Genomic DNA, 21628 nt, shown 5'->3' with positions numbered 1-21628 from the left:
TCAAGATATTGAGTAGAGGACGAAGTATAACGCATCTCCGAATACTAGAGGCGACATATCTATTCCACGGACCCTATGTTATGTCGGCAAAAAGAGTTTGTCCACTGACTTTGCTTATTTGTGCAAAGAAGAAGAGGAACCCAAAGTTGTTTCACACTCACAGATGTTGATGAAGATGATTCCACAACAGCACTAGCGGCTCCGCCTCAGACTCTGCAACCTCCAATTGAAGAGATGAGCACTGAACAGGCTCCTCCCACCTAGACGGTTAGTAGGTGATAACACATCAGTGGAGAACGTCCAAACAGAATTTACTTTGTTTATAGGTGTCTTTTAGACTGTTCTTTATCATTACTCACTTTGTGCGAATTTTACCTGAAGAGAGCACAACGAAAAGCTTTGTGGTTTTGTTTTTAGTCTGTTTTATGGTAATGTCCTTCAAATGTCTCTGTTTATATCGATGTTTAAGTTTTGTAGTACCAAGCATATATATATATATATATATATATATATATATATATATATATATATATATATATATATATATATATATTTATTTTTTTTTTTTATATGGATACAAACAAACACGACATAATAGTGACCGAAGCTTTTCGTGCTGCACTCTTCAGGGTAAAAATTGCAGCAAGTGAAGGAGGAAGTGAAGGCGCGTGCTTTATACGCAGTTCGCAATATGGTAGATACTGATTGGTTCAACCGTAATGACGTCACGGTTCATCCGAACGCCCATTGGTCGGCTCATCATCTTCACCTCAAACTCTCATTGGCTGGAGCAGAGTTCGTCGATGATTGACATTTGCAACGGCATCCTGGATAGAGGGGGGATGGGTTTCCCCCAAGGTCCATTCACCATTTGTTGCCGTACTTCCCTTGATCTTTCCATGCTGAAAGAGACACAGAGATCGTACAAATTCCTTTTGACGACATAATATTGGATCGGTGGTAAGGATGAAGGTTGCTTCCAACATACGTAAATGAAACGAGCTCCGACCTCGGCTCAATATCCTGAACATATCTGCATTGTACTGGTCTGCACAGATATGATTGGTGACCAGGTGCTGTGCAATGGCAGGTGAAGCAGGTACAGTGGTCGGTGGTTGCTGGATATTTCTACATGCTCGCACTGGTTGTGTTCTAACCCTCACAATCTTTCTTCGAATCGCCAAGGCGACGTGTTGTTTGATCCGATCAGCCAATCTTGGTGTTGTGCGGCCCACGTACCGAGCTTCACATCGGCACTTAAACTCATAAATAACATTGCTGGTTTGTGAGGTGGGCAGCACATCCTTGTTGACTGGCGTCAGCAAACAGCGAGAGGTAAAGATTACTCGGGGTTGCACAGCCAGGAACGTGTTGGATACAAAATGTTTGATTTGTACTTCAAACCTTCATGATGATTGCCCTTTCCAGGGCATCCTGATATGGACTGGACATTTGCCCGGACCAATCTTCCGATTTTTTGTCGTGTTTAGAAACTTGTGCATGTATCTCTTAACGATATGCTCAAGATAACCATTCTCACCGAGTATATTCATAATTTTGTCAATTTCAGCAGGAAGATTACAAGGTGAACAAATCCTCTTTGCTCTGTTAACCAGGATATTGATCAAGGCAATTTTGTATCTCGTGGAGCTGTAGGAGTCCCACCGAGGAATCCGGCCTTTTCAAAGTCAGCTTCCGGTAGACGGATGTTGTGAAACCAAGGTTGACAGGCTGAGTCAACCCCCTGGTGTATTAATTCAACAGCCAACGGGGCTTGAACTCAGGACCCTAGGATCCCAAGCCCCCACCCTAACCGCTAAGCCAACACCAAGCTTGTATATATATATATATATATATATATATATATATATATATATATATATATATATATATATATATATATATATATATATATATATATATATATATATATATATATATATATATATATATATATATATATATATATATATATATGGTCTCTTTTTCTCCAAAACAGGTGAAATATTCAAATCAAACAAAGCGCAGTCTGCACATTAGTTCTTCCCGCCACTGATGACGAAGTTTCCTGATTCTGACACCCGAGGTCTCAGTTCTACAAAGTTGGTGTGACGATCTGCTGTTGTACTTTGTACGTGAAGGCAACCTGTTCCTGCTCAATATTGTGACTGGAGATTAGAGATGGGTGTGCCATTATGATCCTGAGTGTAAGAGGTGGCCAATGGAGTACTGCCACGAAGGATCACTAGTACGAGAAAAAATTCTAAACGCAAGCATCTGCTGGGAAAGTCATGCTTTCAGCTTTTTGGGACGTGAGGGGGATCGTCCATTTAGAATTCATGCCAAAGCTGGACCACCATTGACATTGTGTGCTACATTGAAACTCCAAAGAAACTGAAGGCACACATTCCAGAGGGTTCGGCCTGACATGCGGATGGCTCTCCTCCAGCATGTCAATGCATGGCCTCACACGAGTGCACGAACAACTGAAGCAATTGTCACCTCATTTTCACTGCTTTACAGCACCAGCCTCACAGTCCCAATCCATCATATTTTCATCTCTTTTCCATTCATCTCCGTTCCTCAACTTGAGGAACACCTCCATGGATAACTTCTTTCTTCCAACAATGATGTCAAGGCTGCTGTGAAGCACTGGTTAAGTCAGCAAGATGTACAGTTCTCGTGTGACAGCATCACAAAACCACTTGAATGTTGGTTGAAATGTGTGGACTGCAGTGGTGATTATCTTGAGAAATAAATCTGCACCCACATAGAATATAGATTGATGTTAGTATCTCTCTTTGTTTCATTTGAAACTCTCTCTCTCTCTCTCTCTCTCTCTCTCTCTCTCTCTCTCTCTCTCTCTCTCTCTCTCTCTCTCTCTCTCTCTCTCTCTCTCTCTCTCTCTCTCTCTCTCTCTCTCTCTCTCTCTCTCTCTCTCTGTTTTTGAGAAAAAGGATAGGAGGCATTACTTTTCAACATGCCCTCATACATTCAACATTTTGTGTAATGTAAAGTTTCATTTTTGCCATCAACAATAAGGAACAAAACTGAGCCTTCTTACATCCATTTTTCCCTGCTCAGCAGGGGTTCGCTTGGTCGTCGGAACACCAACCCTGGTCGTAGGAACAAAACTGAGCATTTTACAATATATCACCTATTTGGGGTGTATAGATTGCAGTATATCTGAGAAGGAACAATCTATGTTAAAGTAGATTTGCATGTGAGCAGACTGATTATATGGATACACAGACCGATTATAATTATAATGACGTCTCCAGTCCCTTCAGAAGCAGACAAGGCTAATTACTTATCAGAAGTTCCTTTTTCCATGACGGCTTCCGATTCTGGGTCTGAACATGTTGGATGTTAGGTCAGACGTACCTCCTTGAAGTTCATCGAAGCTGTTTTCCACACTGGATTCATTATGTCTTCACGTTATCATTTAATCCCTTTGTTGTTAATTGTGTTTTCATCCAATTTTTACATTTTTACTGTATCGTGTTTGATTGTATTATCAATCTTGTTTTCTTGTGTGTGTCTCGCCTATCCCCCCCCCCAAGACCCCAGCTCGTGAGCTCGTCTCTTTCTCCGTTCTAACACACGACTCATTTGGCTTTCCTTTATCATAAATGTTCTTCTTTAATACTACTCAAGTTTCTATTTGATTTCTACTTTTTCACTTCCAAAAAATTCCATCCCGCCCTCCCATCATGTCCCCCCTTGTCCCGCCCCTTCTCTGCCCCCACCCTTTCTCAGATTCCCTCTTGTCCCAAAACTTCTCCATGTCCCCCCTCCCCCATCACCTTTTTATATTCCCCCACTCCATATCCACATCCCCCCACTCGATTATATTGATAACTAGCAAATACAACCCGTTGTTTCGCTGATGGGGACAATAAAGGGGGGGGGGGAGAGAGAGAGAGAGAGGAGGCAGGTGTAAGGTGAGAGGGGGGAGGGGAGGCAGAGAGGATGAAGAAGGGGGAGCTCGGGGGTAGCAACACCTCACCAAGCGTTGAAATTCACTGTGGGAGGTTGGGGTGCGAGACACACATACACATACACACACGCACACACATAAACGTAGAGACAGGCAGAGACGGCGAGAGAGCGACAGATGTGTGGGAGGAGAGTGCTACGTTTTGTGTGAGGAGGGACAGAGTGAGAGAAGGGTTTGGGGGGGGGAGTAGGAAAATAAAAAAGACAGGTGAGGGGTGGAGGTGGGGTTAACAAAGACAATGATATGTGATGCTTAATAACCTAACACGAAAAAAAAAAACGTGTCAGAACACCTTTACACGCAACAACACAGCAGAGTTTGTAAAGTAATCTGCTGGCACATCTGCAAAAACTTTGTTATTCCAGTCCCAGAAAAATGTGGGGAAATGAACTGAAAGCAATCACTGAAAACATGGAAGTACCGCTCACGTACGAACTAATGATCCCATCGGGCGTGAACATCGAAAACAAAGCATTGCGACCAGATATCATACTTGGGTACAAAAAAAAGAGAGAGAGAGAAGAAGGCATTGCCAACTGAGGTGTGAATACCAGTGATTTTGAACTAAGTGATGCAGAATTCAAGAAAATGACCAAATACCAAGACCTCAAGAATAAAGTGAAAAGATCCTGGAAACTGAAGAATGCCAAAGTTGTACCAGTGATAGCTGTAGCTGTGGGAATGATGAAGAAGAACATCACAGAGATATTAAAAACCAACCCTGGGAATATTACTTCAAACAAACTGCAGTTGGCAGCCATCCTGGGCTCAGTGACGATCCTGAAGAGAGCCCGCATGCCAAAACATTGAGAACAGAAAACTTCACAGCTTGGTCCATGAATCGTGATCCCCTTTCTGAAATGGTTAACATCTGTCACTCTACCGTAGAAATCCGCACTGACTCCCTGACAAAATCACTTCACAGCCCAAATTCTTCAAATGCTCCCCCAAAAACTCGTAACTCCTCTTTAAAGTTTCCTAAGGGACCCTTTCCACATCGTTAACCTGCCCCCATCCCCCCCCCCCCTTTGGGCCTGCCCTTGGAGGACTCCATTCCACATTCTGAAACCCAATATGTAGATTCCAATAAATGACACACATACACACACACACACACACACACACACACACACACACACACACACACACACACACACACACACACACACACACACACACACACACACACACACACACACACACACACACACGCACACACGCACACACACATTGCCTTTTATTAGTATAGATATAATCATGTTTATCGGAGGGAGGGGTGGTGGGAGCAGGTTAACGATGTGGGTAGAGTGTCTTCAGAACCTTTAAAGAGGAGTCATGAGTTTTTGGGGGAGCATTTGAAGAATTTATGCTGTGAAATGATTTCGTCAGGGAGTCAGTGCGGATTTCTACGGTAGAGTGACAGATGTGAACCAGCGGTTGGAGGGGTGGGTGGGAAGGAGCTGCTTGGCTCTGTGAATATGTGGGGATCCCTGCATGGTCATAGTGAGTGTTTGCAGACAGGTGGCAGGGTGCTCATTGAAGGAGGGTTTTGTGACGGTTCTTGAGAAATATATCGGGACTTTCATGGACGAGAGGCCGAGGACGTGGCTTGACGGTTGGAGCAGCAGTGGATGATTATTGGAAGGAAAATAATTGAGGTGTTTTATTTGAATGCCTGGAACTTAAATGGAAATATGGAAGAGCTGGAAGTTCAGTTGGATGATAAGGGGTATGACATCTTTGCAATAAGTTAGTGAGGGTCATTGAGTTAGGATTGACTGGGTTGGTTGGGAAAGTTGAGCCATTCTCCATCCATGAAATGCACCATTCAGTCAGCATCTCTTGGCCTCTCCAAACCTAACTCCTACTGCCTAGCTTCTTTTGCTGACCCCTGTTTTCCAGCAGATGGCAGGGGTGTGCAAGGCGGGTATCTAGCACTTTAAAACCAGGTTGCTCCAGGCAGGTAGGCCCGTCAGCCCTGGTAGGCAGCCCACCTAGGAGAAGGACAACTCTGATTTAAAATACCCCAGCTATGGGTAGAATAACCTGACACTGGGCTGCAGCAATATCTTGAGCCACTCATTGGTGGCTTAATCCCTCTTCAGATCAACGACACTGTCCGACATCGATGGAGGCACATTATTCAACTTTATGATGAACTGGCTGTCTACTGTGTTTCACATTTTCCCTATCCCAAGGGGACAAAGTATTATGTGTCAACCCCCCCCCCCCACATTGTACTATGATGGAAACCTTGACGGCACTAGGGTCTGAGCCCCTGGTTACCAAGGACCCGTAGGACAACCCGGCACTGGTTTAGCAGTGAGTATGACGCCTACCACCAAACCCCTTTTGGGGGAGGTGGGAAGCTGAGATTCAGCACATCCTCGGCTCCACCATTTCCTGATGTTTGACACACTAGACGTATCGCGACATGAAACGTATCATCATTAGCCAAATTCGGTTATCTGAAAGCCATGGTGCATGAAATGACGAGACTCCGAATATCAGCAGCAGGCTTGTCCGAAGCAAGAATACCTGTCAGTGGACAGAAGCAAGTAGGTAACCACACCCTCATCCATTCAGGAGAGTCATAGCACACTCATGGAGTAGTCATACTATTGGCAAGTCATATGAGTGGCTCACTGATGTCATGGCACCTTGTTTCACGCTGTCTCCTTGTGGCTCGTCATGACACCTTCTCTCTGATTGTGGCATATGCCCTTACCGAGGTCTCTGAAAGTTCTGAGAAAGACATATTCAATGAGCAATTCGAGTCTTTTGTAGCATCGGTCTCCCCCATGACCAAGTTTTGATTCCCGGCGACCTGAACGCATCCTCTGGCACAGATCATACAGGATTTGAAAGTGTTGTCGGGACCTGTGGGTCAGATTATATAAATGACAACTCTTCATATTATTTCCCTCTGCTTCTCCTATAACCTATTGGGAGGTTAACCTCTGGGCAGTAACCATAACTTGACTAACTATAACCTCCCGTAACCTATGGACAGTACCATTGTAAAACCATAACCTGAACTCCTAACCACATTTTGGGGTCTTGGTTCAGAAGAAGAGACATGCACACATTCACGTGGATATCTAACGATGCTTATCATGGAGTATGGTAATACTCCATGTAGCGGGATGATATGGGAAAAAATGGCTGCCCATTCAAATGTATACACAATGATACGCTTATATACTACTATAGAGTGAAGTCATAACCACTTAAAAGCCATAACTTTTATTCTCGAGTGTTTTCTGAACTGTAGACTTAAAAAGGCACCAGAATACATCGCCAAAGTACCACAACAACATATCCATAAATCTCCAATTTGTACTTCTTCTTCTTCTTCTTCTTCCACTTGTTCTTCTTACTCTTCCTCCTCTTCTTCTTCACCTCTTCTTCTTCTTCTTCTTCTTCTTCTTCTTCTTTTTCTTCTGCTTCACCCCCTCTCAAACAATGTAAAACTGTAGCCCAACCTACCTCAATAACTGCTGAAGCTATGATGGTGATTACAACATGAGGAAGTTACTTTGTCTCTGGGCTAGTTTGTACACACAACCCAAAATCTAAAAATTTATAAAACATAAATCGTTTCATTACGAAAAGAAATCAAACGTGAATGTGGACTCAACTAAACCGGGCCAGGATTGTGTGAGGGGGGGGGGGGAGTGGACACTGGACAGTACCATTCTAAAAGCAATACAGATCCAAACCATCCCCCGAATCAACTGAAACAAGTATTAAAACAATTTAATAACAAATATAGATTTATTCCAGACCAAAATAACAAAATATATTAAACATTAAGAATTTTATTACTTAAAAAAATTGTGGAAACAAGAGAGAAAAAAATAAAATAAAAACATAGAGGAATGACATCTCAAAAAAACATCATCCAAACAAGGTAGGAATGACACCATATTACGATGACACGAGTCCTTTTATGGTTTTGCATCACGATGTTTTTTGACGTTGTTCCATCACAATCCCACAACAAAAATAATTCGTCCAAAGTCCGTCCTTGGCACACCTGAGCTCCTAACCACAAACAAAGCTTTCATCTGCATCCGGATGGAGTACTGCTCCCCACTCTGGGCTGGAGCTCCTGCCTCACACCTTGCTCAGCTTGATGCCATTTAAATCAAGGCCAAATCAATGGAATCTCCTGTGATGATGCTGAGTCTCTGGGCTATCACTTTCACAACACAAAAAGGTCTCTCTGTCTTCCACCCCCTCCTCTCTGATCTTGCAGCCTTTGCCCATTCCATGGCTGCCCCCCTCCTCTCCCAGATTTCTCCACAGCCATGATCTTTTCTACCCCTATTAACCTACCGCAAGCCCACTTCTTTCCGACTTTGCAGTTTTTCATTTCACTTCTGTGATTGAGGATTGAGAGTTCAGGGCTATTCATCTTGTTCACCCCCTTTACCCTCCCCCTTGCTGTTATTCTTCCCCATGTTCTTTATCCCCCGAGTCTAACGAGGCGATGCCTGATCCACAACGTCCTCTTTATCAAGTCAAATTCAGAATGGGTAGTCGATCACATCTTTAAAATTTCACATTCATCAGATAGTTTTTGTTTTTTTCCCCAATGTGGCTGCAATACCATGTGAACAATGATGTTGAAATTTTCATCCAATATTCCCCATGTCAAGCCCATCAAAAAAACAATTTCCCTGAAACCGCTTAACCTGTCCATGCGATACAGTAGGAATATGATCCATTGCCCTTGGTGAATATATTTTTATAATGATGACATCATTAGTGCATGTGGTGTGGCAGCAAAAAAATAAGTGGTGGCAAAAAAATAAGTGGCAGCAAAAAAATAAGTGGCAGCAAAAAACCAGACAAAATGTAGGAACACTGGATGTGGAGCTTATGTGGGCCCTGGCCTAATGTTGGAACCCAACTTTGGTAGCATTCTAACTGTTGAGTCTCGAGAAGAAGATTTTGAAGGAAGTTGCGTGATTTTTCCAAAAAATTGACTCTCGGCCATTTTGACACACTTCCAGTCACGTGATCGGAATGACTTCGGCAATTTAACATCCCTACCCTAGCCTAATGTTGAAACCAAAATTTGGTAGCATTGTGACATGTGTATCAGAAGAAGATTTTGGAAGAAATTTGCAGAACCGCCATTTTGACACACTTCCGGTCATGTGATTGGCCTGTCCACCACAATTTAACATCAGAACCCTGTCCTAATGGTGTAACCCCAATTTGGTAGCATTTTGACTGGTGGGTCTGGAGAAGAAGATTTTTGAAGAAATTTATTGCGTCAGCCATTTTGACCTAGTTAAAGTCATATGACTGGACTGAGCTTTGCAATTCCTGTTACCAGTCAGGAGAGGAACAGTGCTGCAAAATTTCAGCCGGATCGGCCCAGCGGTTTGGAGAAGTTGAAAAAGGAGACGGACGGTGCCCGACAACAATACCTTATCTGGAATGTAAATTCCAAATAAGCTAAAAATTATATCTCGAACCACTGTTGTGATTGATGCGAAACTTTGCAGTTATGATCCATGACCCTTGCTCCAGTATATGTAATATGTTTCACATCAATCCATGAAGTGGTTTCACATTTTTTAAAAATCGGTTTTCAAACTAATATGGCTGCCGAACCACGTGACCTATCACATCACAAATTTACACTCCGTCTATGATTGGGTAGAGGATCACATGTGAAGTTTCATATTGATCGGATAAGGGTCGTTTTTCCACGCAATATGACTGCCAAACCACGTGACCTATCACATCACAAATTTACACTCCGTCTATGATTGGGTGGAGGATCACGTGTGAAGTTTCATATTGATCGGATAAGGGTCGTTTTTCTATGCAATATTGCTGCCAAACCACGTGACCTATGACGCCATCTTTTCCACTCTATATACAGCAATGGTGTTGGATAATACTTGGAAAGTTTCACTTCGATATGATTAGTGATTCCAGAGAAAACATTATTTAATATTTCCCTTCAATCCAATGTGGCTGCCAAACCATGTGACATTAATTAATTGTGATCACCCTGGTATTCCCAAGGCTTGAAGAATGTGTGTGATGTTTCGCCTCGATCTGTCCAGCCATTCCAGAGAGGATATTTAAAGGTTTTGGAGTAAATTCAATATGGCCACCAAACGATGTGACCTATCAATTCTTTCTGATCATCCTGGTATCTCCAAGGCTTGGGGAACGTGTTTGTAAAGTTTCGCCTCGATCCGTTCAGCCGTTTCGGAGAAAAGATTTTTTTTTCTTTATTTATTTATTCATTTTTAAAGGCTGCCTAACCACATGACATGTGATGTTATCATATTTTTTTCTGTCGACCAATTTATCTCGAGATGACTCAAACAGTTTCACTCTGATTGGATGCAGCGTTCTACGTGTCGAATTTTGACCGGGAAACCACTTTACCGATGATGTCATTAAAAAAAAATCAAACTTATTCCGCATGCGGAGTATTTCACATGTGCCAAGTTTAAATTTTTTCCATGCTGCGGTTTCGGAGATACAGAGGTCCAATTTTTTTTTCGTTTTCGCAACATGGCTGCCACACCACGTGACCAATGACGGCATAATTATCATTTATACATTCTGCATGAATAGCCGCACCTATGGTGAAAATTTTGTGTGAATCTGACAAGCAGTTGCAGAGAGAATGAATTTAAAAGGGGGATAAACCCCTAAAATCACTGCGGAATAACAATAATGTACAAGAATAATCAGAATAAAAACAATCGTTTACCCAGCTTGAAAGGCTTGGTACCCTAAAGAAGCCATTCGATCACCATTGAGCTATGTGACGGGTCAGGGTCACGGTTAGTGTTAGGGTTAAGTACAGAACTCCCTATACCCCGAAGTATATAAATCCATTTCTGTGCTCTCTTTCATCAGATTAATGTGATTGTCATTTTAGCAAAATCTAAATCGTTAATGATTTTGGAATCATGATAATATAACGCTTGGTGCAACCCAGAAAGTTGTATTTGTCTGTGCATTATTATTCATCTACCAATGTCACCGGAGGGGACTACAGGTTTGCTCTCCATCTGTCCGTCCGTCTGTCCGTCTGTCCGTCTGTCAGTCCCACCTGTGGTTTTTCAGACTTTCTTCCCATACCCTTTAACATATTCAACAGAAACTTGGTACATTGCTTTATGATGATGAGGTGTGAACAAGTTCGAGTTTCAGGGTGTTTTTTTCACTTTTCCACGAAGTTATGCCCTTTTTGGACTTAGGAAATATCGAATCAGTCGGGGACATGCATTGCAAAGCAATTCTCGCTCTTGTTACACTTACATAACAGTTGACAGCTAATGATAAACACGAGTGATTCATATAATTAGGTGATGAAAGCTCAGCATGCAAGGTGACCTTAATCAAGAGGGATTTCACTGGACACCATCTGGCATGGCTCTCTTGACTTGTTCCCCTACTTAATACTGCGGGATGCTTTCATACCTCCACCAACGAAGGTGAAGGAGGTTATGTTTTCACCCCCTTTCTGTTTGTTTGTTTTTGTACAGGATATCTCAGAAAGTTGTGGACGGATCCGGATGAAATTTTGTGGACAGGTTCGGTGTGTGACAAGGACGAACTGATTCGATTTTGGTGCCGATCCGGATCCGGATCTGGATCCGACTACTAGAATTTAAGTGATTCTTCACCATTGAGAGATACTGTAGGGCTAAACCGATACTTAGCACGATATCTCATCAAGTTGTGGACGTGTTCGGATGGAACTTGGTGGACAGGTCCAGTGTGTGAGACAAGGAAGGATTGATTCGATTTTGATGAAGATCTGGATGCGAGAATTATTAAATTTTTAAAGTGATTCTTCACCATAGAGAGATAGGTCCCAAAACGATATAGTACTGTATAGCATGATATTTCAAACGTGCATCGGGCCCGATATGTTCTCATGGATGAGACATTACGTGGCGGAGGTCATGCGCTCTACTGAGTGCTCTTCTAGTTTAATTTTCATTATTCCAGTTAACTTTATTTTGTAGTCTGCTGCTATTTATGAATTGCCCTGATTTGTATTTTTCGTTCGGAACAATGCAGGATCTTAAAGGGTAGACTGGTCAGAACAAAGTGATAGGACTTGTGTGTAGCTTAATATCTGCAACGTCATAAACTCTCCATTTGTAAACAAAATGAAGAATAGGGAGTTGGGAAAGAAGAGTCGGGGAGACGGAGCGGAGGGAAAGTGAAGGGGGTTGGGAGGGAGTCGTAGAGTAGTGTGAAGAAGAATGGTGGGATAAAGAATCAAAATTCAACCATTTTTGCAAATGTAATTTGTCAATGTGCCCGAATGGCCCAAATGTGATTCAACACATACGTTTGATCCCAAACTTTGTTGGTTTTTATATATTTTTGCTGCTTTTTTTTTTCTTCCTGTTGTTGGGATGACATGTACCCTGTGCGGTCCCTGTTCTTTTTCACTGCAGGTACTGTATGGCCCCGGCTAAACGTGCCACTGCGTGTGGTTCAGACCCAGGAGAACAAGCTGAGTAACCGTTTCTTTCCATATGAAGAGATTGAGACTGAAGCCGTGCTTGCTATTGATGATGACATCATCATGCTCACACCAGATGAACTGCAATTTGGTTATGAGGTCAGAATCGTGCACACTTGAATGAACAGTTTTAATATTTCACTGGTCACGTTCCGACATGGAAACAATCAGACATGTACTATCATTGTAATTGGGTGGAGGGATGAACAGGGAACAAAAATGTCAGGATGATTTCACGTGATAATCTCTTGTGACCATCCCTACCTTTGTTTGCATTCTTTTTGGCAAACCCATCCCGACATGCTTTTGCATATTTTTAAATCATTTTTTTTTATTCCTCGTTTCATTTCTTTATAATGTGTGTATTGTTATCGATCGTTTAAGAGATAAAGTAAGGTTCAGTGAAACAAATTTAATTGTTGTAAACTTTGTAAAGCACAAAACAGAAGCGGCAATGTGGTTTCTGCGATTTTAAAAATAAACTACAATGAGCATACACATCTCTCAATCCTAACAACATAATTGCAAATCCCATTCAGGCCTTTCCCCACACTTTGGCAATTTGGCACGTGTGATGCAGTGTGGCCGACCATCGGCCGACTTCCCCCCCCCCTTTAAATCTGTTCTCCACCAATTTTTGTTTCCTCAGCTTATCAATCATCGTTTCATGCAAGGTAAACAAAATAGAGATAAAGGCCATTCCTTGGCACATGCTGTATTCCTGCTGTGTTTTACTGTCGCAGCATTTAGGAACAGGGTACTCCTGCGCCCGACTGTCTGTGCAGAACTCATCATAACAGATTGCTATCCACGTAACTTTAAAATAGCTTCACTTCCACGATTGTACAATTGCATTTTGTAAGTACATAGAATGGTGGCTGCATGATAGTATACAACGATGTACACTCACCTCTCAGATTTCTAGCAGACGTTTGAATCCTGCCCCAGCTATAAAAGTGTCATCCTCGTGTTTTGGAGGCAGGTGATTCATCAATGTGTGTGCACCGTCCCCCGAAGGACTTTAAAGTTGGTGGACATTAAAGATCCCATGGCGTCTTTCGTGACGTGTCGGAAAGTTGCCTCCTACACCCTGAGCAAATTACAAATTCTGACCCGCACTATAGGTAACTGGTGGTCTGGTCTTGTATGTTGTGGGTTCCTTGATACCAGGTTACACTGCGTGTTATCTTTGGTTGTTGTTGGTTGGTTGTTGATGTTGATGTTGATGTTTCCTGGTGTGATCTCGCCAAACCGGGAACTGACCTAAAACCCAACTTGAATGCGCACCGTCAATGCGATTCCTCAGGAAGTTCGGAGCCAGCAGGTTTTGCACGTCATCATCGATGAGCATGCTGTGCACCCTTGGTATATCAACACGTATTGCTTTCCTTCGTTGGTGCAGCATGGCAATGTGGCCTTCTTTATTCGCTCACTCGGTTTGTTGGCAGCAAAGCGGGGGGTTGAAGGAAATGTGCAATGAATGATAAACCTGGGAATTTAAAAGAGCACACATCAAAGTCACCCTTTGTAAATGTTAGTTTGAAAATGAGGCACGGGCTTTGGCCTGCACGGAGTGCTTTTTCATGGGTGACAATCCTCGAGAGTACTTTCTCTCCACATGTAAGACGATAAATTATGCCAAAACGATTACCCTCTTGGGCCTGAGCTTTAAAGTAAATGAAGCAAGCGCTGCCCTGTCACCTCTGTACAACGCCTTGTATGATGTTTTGTCTGCTGGGGGTTTCGCTTAAATTGCTGCTTTTGTTGGTTTTTTTGTCCTTGAAAAAAGTAATTAATGTCTTCTTTTTCCACTCTCTTCACATCACCTGCCAGACCAGGTTTGAGATGGTGATCTTGCCTTTGCACCACCTCAAATGCTTTTCCCTGGCATATGGTGAGTTTCCGCCGATGATCATTGGTTTTTCAGAGTTTTCACTCTCATTAGCTCCGCCGATGAATGCTGTACGGAGGTTATATTTTCACCCCTGTTTGTCTGTTTATTTGTCTCTGTCTGTTTGTGAGCAGGATATTTCAAAACGTTGTTCTCAGATTCGGACGAAACTTGGTGGGCAGTTTGGATGTGTGACAAGGACTGTTTGATTCGACTTTGGTAAAGATCCAAATGCGGATACTTGAATTTTTTCAGTGATTCTTCACAATTGAGAGATGGGGCCAAAAATGATATTTCAAAAAGTTATGGAAGGATACGGATGAAACTGGGTGGATGAGTGGGTAAGTGACAAGAACAAGTCAATTAGACGTTGGTTAAGGTCCTGATGCAGATCCAGCTGATCAGTGGGATACAAAACATAAACTATTGAGTCTGGCGGAGGGATGCGCTCCACCGAGTGCCGTTCCAGTTACTGCTTGCATTGACAACGTTGCCTCGAGACTGAAACAAAGTAGTAGGTATGACTTGCACATTAATTTGGACGTATAACGTCTCACATCGCAGCTCGTTATTCCTTGGCACCACAACTTTAAATTTCTATACATTAATGTGAAAGAAGCTCTCAACAGAGTTGTAAGCAAAAAGGAGATGGGGATCGTGTGCCCAAATGTTTAAGCTGACACGGGAGCAGATAAGGATGTCTGTGATGAGTGTAAAGGAAAAATATTTGGTAAACTCCGTCGACTGTGGGTGCTTCCGGTCCGTGCAGGGAAATCCAATAACAAAGTGCTCCACTTTGCCAAGCCACATTGCAGATGATCTTATTTTCAGGGCATTATCTCACTGATATGCCTGGCTTCGAGGTTAGGATGGTGGGCTTGGGATCCTAGGATCCTGAGTTCAAATCCCACTCGGCTGTTGAATTAACACCAGGTGGAGTTGACTCTGCCTCTCATCCTTCCAAGGTCAGTAAAATGAGTGCCAGCATGCTGGTATCCTGTGTCGGAGTGGCGACCCGTCCAGGATTGTGCCCAATAGCCAAAGGCAGCACCAACGCTCTGCACAGAGTATGATCCCAATGGATGGATGAATGGATGGATCTCACTGATGGATGATTTTGCATCTTATTTCCTGTCCAAGGTGCAGATAGACATTTTAAAATGTGATTGTTTGGATGCCCTTTTACATTCTCCATGGAGAGCTACTCTTTTGCTCGTTTGTCAAAACGTGCAGCACACATACATTGTGAAGGACACAGTAGAACAGTTTCTCAAAAGTTTTCAGAGCCACAATTAAGTAATTCTTCACCATTGAGAGATGGGGCTAAACACGATATATAGCACAATATCGCAAAAAGTTGTGAACGGATTTGGACGAAACTTGGTGGACATGTTGGGTGTGTGACAAGGAAGAATTGATTCGATTTTGATGAAAATCTGGATGTGGATACGAGAATTATTTAATTGTTAAAGTGATTCTTCACCATTGAGGGATAGGGCCAAAAACGATACATAGCATGATATTTCAAAAATGTATTGGGCCTGATATGTTCTCGTGGATCAGGCATTGAGTGGTGGAGCTATGCGATCTACCGAGTGCCCTTCTAGTTGGTTATACACCTATCTACGGAGATTAAAGAAGTGGAGATGCATATTATCTTTTGAGTTGCATCTCAGTAGATTCCACTGTGAGAGGTCGTGAGTTTTTCAGGCGAACAACTTCCTCTGCTCACATTTTGCACTGATGATTTAACGGCTGCTGCAAATGTTTGGCCAAGTGTAGGACATCAGGTGGGACTTTCGACCGATCTTGACCAGTTTTAATTACTTTGAACATGATGTGCAGACCCTGAAGTATCATGTTTCAGAGATTTGTCTGTCATTTTCAATTATTGGCTCACAGAATTGCATTGGGAGGGGTTGTCTCATCGACTTGTCCCTTCCGGCTTTGAAGCGACTTTGGGAGGGTAGCAAATGACAGGAAAAGTGAGAATATCACGCGATAAAAATTTGCAGTTTTTGCTTGTGCACATTCGATATTGCTTCGTCAGTACGAGGTTCAATTGAAAGCTTCAATCGGTTTTACTCACGTCTTGCTATGTTGTGTAATCAAACATCGCAAAGCGTAGCACTTACACGCATATGTCCTGGTTTTTCCCAAGCTTGTGTTCCACATTTGTCATCATCACCAACAGGTTTCTCATGTCGGTTTCCAAAATGGCTTTGGGTCGTACAGCTTCGTACAAAAGTGTTTTCGTGAGTCTTTGCAAATGATTATTATGTTTTGCCTTTGATAATGTGAGAAAGAAACAGTGCGGTAGTTGTCAGAGACCAGTTGAGAAGCTGCGTGCTCAATCAACAAAAAGTCGTTTGAAACGATGAGCAATTGCCGTTGAGCTTGTGCATTGCATTTGGATATTATTACAAAAGACAAGCCGTTTGATTAATCATCGTTTTGTTGAGCTGTCCCCATTGAGCAGTGATAACATTTTAACTTCCTCAATGCTAGTTGAAGATCTGCTACCTTGTTTAAAAAATAAAATAAAATAAATAAAATCCTCAATAGGTTGTTTGTGGTGGGCAGGTGGGTTTGTTTACCACGAGAAAATTAAACAGACGCAACATGGTTGCAAATGTGGATCATGCAGCACAAAGGAGTTATGCAATGTAGTGCAAGATATCAGTTTTGCTGGAAAGATCTCTCATCGACTCTCCTGCCTGTCAAACGCGTGCTACCAGTTCCTAGCAGCATATTGGAAGAAATATGGCCTCTCGTTTTCCTATCGGCCTCAAGCGGGAGACTGAAACAAAAGAAGAGGAAAAACAAAGAGGAATGGTGAGCGATATCATAAGATGAGTCGAACAAGTAAGGGATATGCCAATCAGAATGTTGCACGAGGTGACAACGAACATGTTTTGAAGGACCTTGATGAATTGCAGTAATCTGAAGAAGAAATCCTCCACTGGGCAGTAGCATATATATATATATATATATATATATATATATATATATATATATATATATATATATATATATATATATTGTTGCGGATTCGCGCCCGCCGGCATGCGAACGGCCACGTAACTCGAATCGCGGCACGTCGCCCACCGGACGGACAATCCCGTCGTGACCCTCTCGGACTAACGCCGGGAACTAGTCACGGGTGGGCCTTTCGGCCTCACCACGATCGTGCCAATCGGCCCCCCGCGTGCGATAGGGTTGCTCGCCAAATTCGACCTACCTAAGTACCCACACGGAGGGTAGACCGGGCGATCGCACCTCGCCGCAGGTCGACTTCGGACACGGGCCACTTTAAGCGACCCGTTCCGTACTATCGGGATAACCGAGCGGTGTTATCGTCAACCTCGACGGTTCGATTAATTATTGGGCGTATTTAGCCCACGACCAACCCTTTACGTGAAGTAAGATGGAGATTCAATAAAAGAAAAGACGAAGTGAAACGGGAAAAACAGTTCAACATAAAGCACATTTATTCCGCGGCAAACAGAAAGCACACATATACAATTATACACCAAAAGCAAATGTAAAAGTAGAAGAAACACAACAATTCTGCACAAAAAGCAAATGCAACAATGCAGATCTACTACCGACTACCGAGCACACGGCAACACTTGTACAGTTTTACTTCACAGACGGCGCCGACAACACATATACTCAAAGCAAAAGAAAAAGGGACCACCCTCATCGACAAGGGGGCAGACGGGCCTGGGGCCGAGACCGCGTCGAGCCTACGCGTCTGGTGATGAGCCGCAAAATGGCGGCGGCGCCCCGACTCCGCGGGCCTCGCTGGCACTGCCTGGAATGGGGTGGGAACGGGGCCCCCTTCTCACACTATCTCAGCGCGGGGGGAAACAGGAGGGGGTTGTTGATGCTCGGGGGAATGAGGATATCTCGCTGGCTTGGGTCCCGCGACGAGCGACTCCACCGCGACCTCGGTCGCGTTACCGGCCTCCCCTCTCCGCAGCTCCCCGACTCTGACACGAGCGCAGACCTCCACAAAGATCCTTGGCTTCTCCAGCCTCCCCGGACCCCAACAGACACTCTCTCGACTGCCTTCGCCACCGCCACAACTCTCCAACTCTCCCACTCTCCACTCTTCTCAACTCCGTCCAACTGCTTACTCGATTCAGAAACTCAACCCTTAATTCGCCCCGCGCTCGGTGCTTTATAGTCCGACAGGAGAAATCATATGCAGATTTTTGGATCAGGAATCGCTCGGGGGCGGAGCCACGCTCCCCATTGGACAGAGGAAAAGTGGGCGTGAATGATTCTTGATCCGCGAATCTGCATATAGCGATTATACTCCGACGCACCTGGAGGCGGGGCCAAATCGCCCCACGCTCGCTGATAGGACGGAACAGAAGTCGGCGTGAATCGTTCTTGATCCGATTTCTCGGAAAGGCTGGTGTTTTTGCACCCGCCGCTCGGTGCGCGCCCTGTACGAGTCCAGGATCGGTGCCCACAAGCGGCGCGGGAATGGCGGTGATGCGATGGTTGCGAGAGCGAGATGTGACGGCAAGGGTCGTGGCTGTTGTTGTGAAGCGGCGTTGCGGTTGGTGGTTGTTGTGTGATGGCTGTTGAGACGTGGTTGGTGGTGGTTGTGGTGGTAGTAATGGCGGCTGGTCCAAAATAAAGATAGTAAAAGAAAAACGGCTATCTAAAAGGGTCGCAGCCTGAATGAATGGCATTTATTGTCTCTAAACAACGGGTTTGGGCCTAACTACACATATACTTACAGAGATACCTCACCTACGGGACCTGAATGGTGGTTTGCGAATTTCGTCAACCACAACAATATATAGAGCCATTGCATGGTAGCTCACCTTCCCTTCAAATGGCCTTGACGTTACTGTGATGTTTCTTTCAGGTTGATGAATAAACGGGTCCAGGTTTGTGCCTAAAGTATTGGTAAAAGATTTCAAATCAAATAATTTTGTGAATCATAGTCGAGTAGTTAAAAAATTTAACCGCACGGTCTGAGTGTGATAACATGAAATGCAGTGGGCTTTCTAAATTTATACAAAGTACTTATTAGTCCTCGTTGGACTTGGTCCGAAACAGGGACTTTATGGATCGGGTCTCGTCCGTCCGTGTGTCCTTACGCAGCCATATCTCAGACATGTATGGACCAATGTTTTTCAAACTTGATAAAAAGACAACACATGATGGTATACATATGCACATCATTTTGTTTCACGAGTCGATCAAAGATGATTGACTCGATGCTTATTCTACACGAAAACACGTGTATCAAGCAAATAATACCTCATTAACTGAATGTGCAGGTTGGGGACAAAAAAAACAATGGAAACACCAATGTAAAGTCTGCCATCTGCTTGGAAATCGGCAAACATTACCACCCTGCATAAAGATGGTGCTAAAACAGATCCCTGCAACGACAGACCAATCAGCCTTCTCCCAATCATCAGCAAGGTTATGGAATCCATCATCGCTTCAAACATTAAATCCTTCCTCTTCTCCAATGGCTTGATTTCTGATCATCAATTTGGTTTTAGACCAGGTCACTCCACCCTGGATATGCTGCTTCTGCTCTCCCAACAATGGATGGAGGTACTCAATGCCAGACATGAAATCGGAGCCATATCCCTCGACATATCATGTGCTTTTGACAAGGCCATCTCCACTCATAGCTCGCAGACTTCCTCTCCTGTCGCAGTCAACATGTGGCCCCAAATGGAGTTCTTTCATCTCCTCTTCCTGTCCAGGCTGGAGTTCCTCAAGGCAGCGTTGTGGGCCCTGTTCTTTTTCTGGTTTTCATCAATGATCTCGACGACTCTCCGGAAAATCCTCTTGCTCTCTTTGCTGATCTCTGATCTCTGAAAGGATAGTTTAGAACCCTCCCCACCCCTATCCACTTTTTCAACAATCCTCTTGAAGAAGTCCTTTCATTCAAGCTTCTCGGTCTCACTATCTGCCATGATGTTTCCTGGGAAAGTCACATTTCCAACCTGGCCTCCAAAGCCAGTCGCCGACTGGGAATCCTTCGTCGTGCAAAGTCCTTCCTCGGCCCACCTGAACTCCTGACCACATACAAAGCTTTCGTTTGCAGCCTGATGGAGTACTGCACTCCCCTCTGGGCTGGTGCTCCTGCCTCTCACCTTTCTCGGCTTCACGCTATGGAAACCAAGGAATTTCGGATCATTGGCATGTCCCGCGATGAGGCTGAGTCTTTGGGCCTCTCACTCTCTCACCGCAGGCAGGTCGGTGGTCTTTCTGTCTTCTTCTGTCTCCTCTCCGGTCTCTCCCCCCCCCTTGCTCTGTCTGTGATTTGTCCCCATCATATTGCTGTAGGGCGCTCAAGGTCTGCCAACAACCCCCTTCTGGTAAAACTACCAAAATCACGAATCACTGCTCACCTTCACCCTTTCATTCCTTGTTTTTTCCCGCCTTTGGAATAAACTCCCACACACTCTTCAATCCCATTCTTCCCTCCAGGCCTTCAAAACAGCTGTTCACCACCACCTCTTATTGTCCCCCATCCAAATCCTCAATCTTTTCTACCCCCGTTAAGCCACCCCAAACCCACCTCCTTCAAATTCCCTGCTTTCCTTCCTGAAAGTCCCTGTAATGTCCATCTTGCATTCCCCATGTTCCCCGCCCCATCCCTCTCCCTTCCTCAGATCTCCTAGTGTCTCTGTTCCCCACTGTTTTGTCCTTCCCACTCCCACCCTTCTTGTCTCATGCCCCCCTGCTGTGCATTGTCTGTTAGCTCTCATACGAGCATCGACAAGGTATACAAAAAAGTCACTTAATAGGGCATTGAGCCACCACATGCGACTAGTACGGCCTGTATGCGCCGTAGCATAGAGTCCACCAGCATCTGGAATTCTGCAGGAGGGATATGGCATTGTTCTTCCACGAGAAAGTCAATCAACTCGCACCTATTTCATGGAGGTAGAAAATGCTGTCTCAGGCATCATTCGAAAATGTCCCATAAATGCTCAATTGAGTTCAGATCTGGTGATTTTGAAGGCCATGACTCTCCAACATCAATGTCATGTCATGCTCATGAGAGCACCATGAATGGATAACATCAGTGTCATGCTCATCAAACCAATGTGCACTGTGGATGGGGGAATTGTCATCCTGTAAGACACCCCTCTCAGGAGGAAAGAAATGCTGCAACATAGGTGAAGATGATCACTCAGTACCATCAAGTAATGAT

The 21628-nt window shown here is 43.9% G+C and overlaps 1 protein-coding gene across 1 annotated transcript in view; it reads left to right on the top strand.

The window, feature by feature from the left end:
* LOC147025686 (exostosin-2-like) overlaps positions 1–21628 on the top strand; it is a 127343-nt gene that overhangs the window by 61125 nt on the left and 44590 nt on the right. The window contains exon 4 of the mRNA XM_085880359.1: positions 12463–12629. Coding sequence (XP_085736485.1) covers positions 12463–12629 — 167 coding nt within the window. The remainder of the gene's footprint in view (positions 1–12462; positions 12630–21628) is intronic.

Source organism: Eptatretus burgeri, chromosome 5, assembly GCF_056783735.1.
Source record: "Eptatretus burgeri isolate ZD-2024b chromosome 5, Ebu_testis_v1, whole genome shotgun sequence".
Lineage (NCBI taxonomy): Eukaryota > Metazoa > Chordata > Myxini > Myxiniformes > Myxinidae > Eptatretus > Eptatretus burgeri.
This window is presented reverse-complemented; position numbering and strand designations above follow the sequence as displayed.